At 38.5% G+C, this 7,992-nt stretch overlaps 1 protein-coding gene across 1 annotated transcript; it reads left to right on the top strand.

Moving 5' to 3' along the window:
• The first annotated feature begins 270 nt into the window (after positions 1–270).
• Positions 271–1,209, top strand: LOC103609897 (olfactory receptor 1A1-like). Its single transcript, XM_008594160.1, has one exon. It carries the CDS (start codon positions 271–273, stop codon positions 1,207–1,209), a length of 939 nt encoding a protein of 312 aa, XP_008592382.1.
• Positions 1,210–7,992: the final 6,783 nt, after the last annotated feature.

Here is a 7,992-nt window from a genome sequence, read left to right as displayed (position 1 = left end):
GATGAAGATGATAATTGCGAATAGGGACTGCACTAATAATTCTGAATTCTTCTCACCTTCATGCTGAACACAGCTCATCACTTCAGTCAAAAGGGATGGATGAAGATGATAATTGCGAATAGGGACTGCACTAATAATTCTGAATTCTTCTCACCTTCATGCTGAACACAGCTCATCACTTCAGTCAAAAGGGATGGATGAAGATGATAATTGCGAATAGGGACTGCACTAATAATTCTGAATTCTTCTCACCTTCATGCTGAAGACGCCATGATGGTAGAAAACCAGTCATCTGCCTTGGATTTCATCCTCCTGGGAATAACTGGTCAGCAGGAACAAGAATATTACTTCTTCATCCTCCTCCTGTTCATTTACCCCATCACATTGATTGGAAACCTGCTCATCATCTTGGCCATTCATTCTGATGCTCGCCTTCACAATCCCATGTATTTTTTCCTTGCCAACCTCTCCTTGGTGGACGTCATCTTCTCATCTGTAACCATCCCTAAGATGCTGGCTAACCAACTCTTGGGTAACAAGGCCATCTCCTTTGGGGGATGCCTAACACAGATGTATTTCATTCTTGCCCTCGGTAACACAGACAGCTATATCTTGGCTGTGATGGCATATGATCGTGCTGTGGCCATCAGCCGCCCACTTCACTACACAACAGTCGTGAGTCCAAAGTCCTGTGTTCTACTAGTTGTTGGGTCGTGGGTGATTGGAAATGCTAATGCCCTCCCCCAAACTCTCCTCACAGCTAGTCTGTCCTTTTGTGGCAACCAGGGAGTGACCAACTTCTACTGTGACCCTGCTTCTTTGCTCAAGCTGTCCTGTTCTGACATCCACTTTAACGTGACGGTGATGTACCTCGGGGTTAGTGTTTTCTGCATGCCATTGCTGTTCATCATTATCTCCTATGTTCGGGTCTTTTCCACAGTCTTACGGGTTCCATCCACTAAGGGTGTGTTCAAAGCCTTCTCCACCTGTGGTTCCCACCTCACAGTTGTCTCTTTGTACTACGGGACAGTCATGGGCATGTATTTCCGCCCTCTCACAACTTATAGCCTAAAGGATGCAGTGATAACTGTGATGTACATCGCAGTGACCCCGATGTTAAACCCTTTCATCTATACTCTGAGAAACCGGGACATGAAGGCTGCCCTGCGGAAAGTCTTCAGCAAGAGAATCTTCTCTTCACCAATGTGAGGACAGACACGGGTGACTGCAATAGACACCTGCAAATCTACCCCCAATGTCATTCCATCCAAGAAACCATCTGTGATCTTTTCAGCCAGAAAATTTATCTTCTCAGAAGTTTTATAACAGATGGATGAGATTGAGACATTTTATTGAGAGTATCAAATTGTACACATTTCTGCTCCTTTGGGCAGAGCACCAGCACAGGACTAATGGGACGTTGCCCCAGCTATGCTACTGACTAGCAGAGTACAGTTCACAAGCTGAAGGATCACAATAGCTCATGCTTTGAAGTCCATAAATCACTATTCAAATGTCGATTCATTGTTTGACTATTAAGTCCTTGGTAATTGGGATTAGTCACTCAAGCCAGTAGATTATCCCCTTTTTTTCTAAATGTTCCACAGAGACATGCTACACTGTGGTTGATCTTATTAACATAATATTAAGTTTAAAAGATGTAAATCACAAAAAATCATTATTGATACACTTACTATAAGGTTATAAACAACTAAAATGACCAAAACTACACATATTTCATGTATGTATGCATACAATAGGAGTTTGTTAAAAACAAAATTAAGGGAAAGAGGAGCAAAGGACTGAAGATGAGAGGATATACGAGAGGAGAGACTCAAGGGAACTGAAGTGGGGATACTATGTAGTTTATGTAGGTTACTAACGAATTCCCAATTTTCAGGTTAGGTTCTTAATCAAGGGGTGTTTACATATACCCTTTATAAACACAAAAATAGAGAGATGATGGATGATAGAAGAACATGATGATAGATAGAGAAAGGTAATAAATAAAAGCTCTGCATAAAGCAATGATGAGCGTCTATCTTGAATGAAGGATTGCACAGAGAGCAGTGAGGAAGGAACACGGAGTGACAGGACCAGGAGTTTAATTAGGCATCTCACAGAGCAATCTACACAAGAGAACGTGAAGACTTAAATGAAGGATCTAGATGAAAGGTAATGTGGAAATAGGAACAGCAGAATGTAGTGATTTTATGATAGAGGTAAGTAAGGACATGAATATATCCTCAGAAATTTGAGGCAGAGCACCTGAAGGGAAAGGATGCCTTGAATGAAATGGGTGAAAAAGAAAGTAATTTAAGAAAACTCAGCACTGCTCGGGGTGTGTTTTCAATGGTTCCTGTGGGATATTCTCATAGGGGTATTGAAAGAAGATATGAAACATTGCAGAAAAATTAACAAAGCATGTACCAGAGTGGAGTTGATAAGCACGGTTATGGATATACATGATATCAGCTAACTGACTCTTGTACAATGATAGAATATCCAGAAAGGGGACCTGGATGAAGAATGAGGATTCTCTTGTGGGGAGGAAGACACTTGTCCCTCTAGACTTGATGTCGCTACTGGTCAACCTATGTGTCTGTCTCCATTTTCTATCATTCAAAGCACAGCACAGTTTACTGTCAATGTATTGTCACAGCAACCTTGAGTAGGTGTTCAAATAGTTGCTTCTGAAAAACTGAAACAATAACCAACACAAGGAAGAAAGTGATAAGCGCTACAAGGCATTTCAAATGATGCCATGTAGGTCCAGAGAACGCACTTTTCATTTAATATTTAGTATACAAATATGTGCATCTGTGCTTTTACTATATTACCTATATTATTGTTCTATTAATTTTCAAAACAACCCTGCAGCACAGATATCACAGCTTTCTTTCACAGACCAAAGAGTTTGGGGCCACTCAGAAAGGGGCAGAAAGTACAGATCAAAGACCTTGGCTGTGATCTGTGGGGGAAGGGAAGTCCCCTGAAGAGACCTCACTGTCAAACAAATACCAGAGAGAGCACATGTTCCCTCTCACCTCCCCAATCACTCTCCATAGGTCAAATCTACACTCCTTATTCTATGGGATGCTCTCTCAATTAAACATTTTACTTAGAAACCTGACACTTTCCACCTGGAAATACTAGAAAACTTTCATTTCCAGTATGGAATTTTTCTGAGTGGGAACAGTATATTCAGCAATGTGTTTTTATCATGTAATTATAAAGTTAAGACAGCTCTTACGGCTATTTCATAATGTAGAATTTGGACTTTATATTTTATGAACACATGAAACCTGGCACTTTGGTGAAAACAACAAGAATGTAATATGGTATATCTTAAAGAAAAATATTTAACTTAAGTGCAACCAAATTGCTGCCAATAAACTTCTAGTTACAGGAGTGCAGGATCTCAAGGAACAAGCAAGCTCCACACTGGTGGGACTCCACAGCAGAGCTTCCTAAACTTTAATGTGCATATGAGTCACCACAGGCACAGGAGTAATGCAGACTTGCATTCGGTAGATCTGGGGCGGCATCTGAGAATCTGCATTTCTAACAAGCACCAGGGGATGTGGATGCCGCAGTCAGTGAACTCGAATTGCTGGAAGAGATTGGGGCAATCTTTTCAGTCAGTCACTGTTATAAAAAACTGAATTGCTATAGACTAACAATCTATGGCGGGAACCATAACAACCAAATGCAATGCAAGGTACTGCATTAGATTCCTATTTTAATAAAGCAACAGAAAAGGATGGGTTTTGAAATAACTGGAGAAATATGAATATGGACCAGCAATAAACAATAATAAAGAATTATTATTAATTGAGTTTGTGTGAAAATGCTATTTGGGGCATAGTGTAAGAGGATTTTTTTTAGAGATATAGACTGAATATATAGAATTGTAATGCCATGATAATTGTGATTTAACTTAAAATATTTCAGCATAAAAATGTGAACTTAATAAAGCTACATAGGGTACAGGGGTACAGATAATACTAACATGATACTCCAGAAATGATCATCTATTTTGTAAAGTACAAACTTAAGAATCTCCCCCCAAAATTAAGATGGAGACAAAGATAAAAGCAATGAGAAAAAGTGATAATCACAGATAATCGAAAACCAAGGTATAATCCACAAATTTCAGAAACTGTAAGGGAAGTAAGAAAGTAAAGTATTAGATCCAAATGCATTTTATGCTAAGTGGGAAGAGTCCTGCATTTGAAATGTATATGTTTCTCAGAATGCTGCTCATAATTTTGAAGGATAAAAGCCCCAAAATTTTCCAGGACTTTTAAAATTTCACAGATAAACATTCGTCAAAGTCTATTAAATACTATTCGATATATATTAAGAGCTCACTGTCCAGGAAGTTTTTTAAATTTTTGGTTTGGGTTGTTGTTGTTGTTTTTGTTTTTTTGTTTTTGTTTTTTTTGTTTTTTTTTTTGTTTTTTACCTGTAACATCTTATTAGCCCTCACGTTACATTCTGAGGAAGATACTATTTATCATCTCTATTTACAGGTGAGGAAATTGATGTTCAGAGAAATTACTTAAAAATAACTTGCCTCCTTAACACAGCTTTTAAGTGGTAGAATCAACACTCAAGCCCAATTATCTCAGACTCTGAAACCCCAGCTCTTATCATTCATCACACCAAGTTCATTCCTCCCAATCGTTTCCTGGGTGAACTCAAAGCTTCTCTCTCACCCTGTGAAGAGGCAGGAACAGATGCCATCCCACTGCTAAAAATATAGCATTCATTCAGTCAACAAATATTTAAGTGTGAGATAAGGGACAGGCATACTGTATCAGTGGATAGAGACTGTTTACACAAGAGAGGCTGGATACAAGAGATTTGCAAGATGCAACATGCAAATATAAATAGTTTCTCCATTCAAGCAAGAACGACCTAGAACCAGAACTACAAAAAAAAAATTCACAGCAGAAACAACAAAAAATTTCTATGACATACTTAAAATAAGTGCAAGAAGGAAAGCTTTAGACCTACGTAAAGAAAACTGTAGCATTTTATTGAAGATAATCAAACAAGATGCGACAAATAGAAGAAATAGCATGTTCTTGGCTGGGAAGACATGAATACCATAAAAACTCTGACTTTCCCCAATCAAAATATAAATGTAATACAATCCCAATTGAATTACTAATGAATATTAAATTCAAGTCTCTCTTCAGAGACTCGTTCTTGACTCCATTTAAAGGAAATGCCCATGTATATTCTGGATATTAATTCCTTCTCAGATGTGTGGTTTGCAAGTATTTTCTACCATTCTGTAGGTTGTCTTTTTGGCTCTGCTGATTGTATCCTCTTCTGTGATGAAGCTTTTTTGTTTGCTATAAGTCCATTTGTTCATTTTTTCTTTTGTTGAATGTGCCTTTACAGTCTTATTCATAAAGTCTTTGCCCAGCCCTACATCCTGAGGTGTTTCCCATATGTTTTCCTCTAGCTGTTTTATAGTTTCAGGTCTTTCATTTAAGTCTTTAATCCATTTGGAGTTGATTTCGTTATATGGCAAGAGGTACAGGTCTAGTTTCATTCTTCTACATGTGGATGTCCAGTATTCCCAGAGAGAACATTACCATGGCTACTAGAGGTGGAAAGGGGAAGAGGAGGGAAAGAGACAAGGAAGTTAATAAGAAATTAATGAGAAATTGGTTAACAGACACAGAGAACGATTATGTATTGTAACAATGAATAAGGTAACTACCTTGATTTGACCATCACACATTATACACAACTATTGAGAGTCAACTTTGTACCCCACAGATATGTATGATCAATTATCCTTCAATAAAAAAAGAAGCCACCTGGACATTCTAGTCTCTCTCTGTCATATTCTCTTATTTGTAAACTTCGTAATACACTCCACATGCTCAGAGTAAGTTGTTTATATGCACCTGTACATGGTGGATTTTTTTTTCCTTCATGGAAGTAAGTTTCTTGACTGGCTTGTTCATCACTATATCCTCCTTGCCTCCATACTCAAGGCAGACCAGAAACTCAATATATACTTGTAACCTATTGTAATATCAGGGATGCAAAGGATATCACAGGAGTACATTGCAGGGATATTTAGTTCAGCTATGTTGGTCAGGGAGAAGTTTCTAGAGGAAGATATATCAGAACTGAAGCAAAAAATGATCATGGTCCATTCAGAGCAGTTAGAGTGGCTCAGAGTGGCTAGAGTGGAAGAAGCAAAGGTGAGCGGACGTCTGCACTGACAGAAGGAAGAGAGAACCATGCATCATTAAAATCATGTTTTGAAGAACATGTAATAATACAGGTAAATGCATATAATATAATATTACCTGAAAAGTACTTTAAAAGCACATCTCCATAGTACAAAGAACTGATCAGACTTCCAGAGTCATAAGGTAAAATGGGAACCTGATCTGAAGTGGTGCAGGATGCTCTGTTGTAGGGGACCTGCTGGTCAGTGTGCCATCCACAGGCCAAACAGCCTCACCCAGCATGCTGGTGAGAGGATTCCTGGTTGAAAGGAAAGATGAACTTCATGGACTTCCACAGCACCTCTAATTCCAGTGCTCATTTTTTTAACAAAAGGTTAGGAGGAAGAGATGTTACAGATAAGGAACTTTGAGACATTACAGTAAGTTGTTCTGAGGAGAAAGATTCCATTGTGAGGTGAGGATTCCTGGGAAGCTCAGAGTCTGCAGGTCAAGTCCATCCAGAGATGGTGCTCTCGGGAGAGAAGCAGGGAAAGGTCCATGTTCCACAAGCAGCCAGCAACAGACAGGAGCAGAGAGTTGAGGAGGGATGAGACCCTCCATGAATAACAAGGACAAGATGTCCTGGTTCCCAGGACCTGCACAGAAACTTCAGGATGAAAGGGACCTCTGAGGGCTGTGTGATCACATTCATATGGGTTAAAAATTTTAAGACAACTTTATGTATATTCTACTCAGCAGCCTCCCAACAAAGAAAATCAGAGCACCATGTGGCATTACAGCTGAATACTACCAAACATTCGAAGAGAAACTAATACCAATTATCCTCAAACTGTTCCAAAAAAGTGAAACAGGTCTTTCTCCCAAACTCGTTCTATGAGGCCAGCATCACCCTGTACCAAAACCAGACAAAGATACAGCAAAGAAAGAAAACTACAGGACAGTATTTCCGATGAACAAAGAGGCAAAAACACTCAACACAATGTTAGCAAACAGAATTCAGCAACACACCAAAACAATTATACACCATGATCCAATGGGATTCATCCCAGAGACACAGGGATGGTTCAACATATGCAAGTCAATAAATGTGGTACACCACGTCCACAAAATCAAGGACAATAAACATATGATTATCTCAATAGACGCTGAAGAAGCATTTGACAAATTCCACATCCCTTCATGATAAAGATTCTTAGCAAATTAGGCATAGAAGGAAAATACCTAAACACAATAAAGGCCATATACAACAAACACACCACCAATATTATCCTGAATGGCGAAAACCTGAAAACTTTTTCTTTAAGAACAGGATCAAGACAAGGACGCCTACTCTCACCACTCCTATTTAACACAGTATTAGAATTACTTACCAGAGCAATCAGTCAAGAGAATGAAATAAAGGGCATCCAGATTGGAACAGATGAATGTAAGCTGTCCATGTTTGCAGATTACATGATCCTATAAAGAGAAAGACTGAAAGACTCTACAGAAAAACTCCTAGAACTGATAAATGATTTCGGTAAGCTGTAGGATACAAATAACAACACACAAAAATCAGTTCATATATAAAAATATTTTTATATTCCTATAATGAACTAGCAGAAAAAGAAATCAAGAAAGCAAACCCATTTACAATAGTCACCAAAAAATAATATACCTTGGAATTAATGTAATTAAGGAGGGGAAAGATATTTACAACAAGAACTACAAAGCACTGCTAGAAGAAGTTAAAGAGAACACAAAAAGATGGAAAGATATTCCACGCTCT

This window comes from Galeopterus variegatus, unplaced genomic scaffold (genome assembly GCF_000696425.1).
Source record: "Galeopterus variegatus unplaced genomic scaffold, G_variegatus-3.0.2 Scaffold10266, whole genome shotgun sequence".
Taxonomy (NCBI): domain Eukaryota; kingdom Metazoa; phylum Chordata; class Mammalia; order Dermoptera; family Cynocephalidae; genus Galeopterus; species Galeopterus variegatus.
Note: the sequence above shows the minus strand (reverse complement) of the source record. Positions and strands in the feature narration are given on the sequence as shown.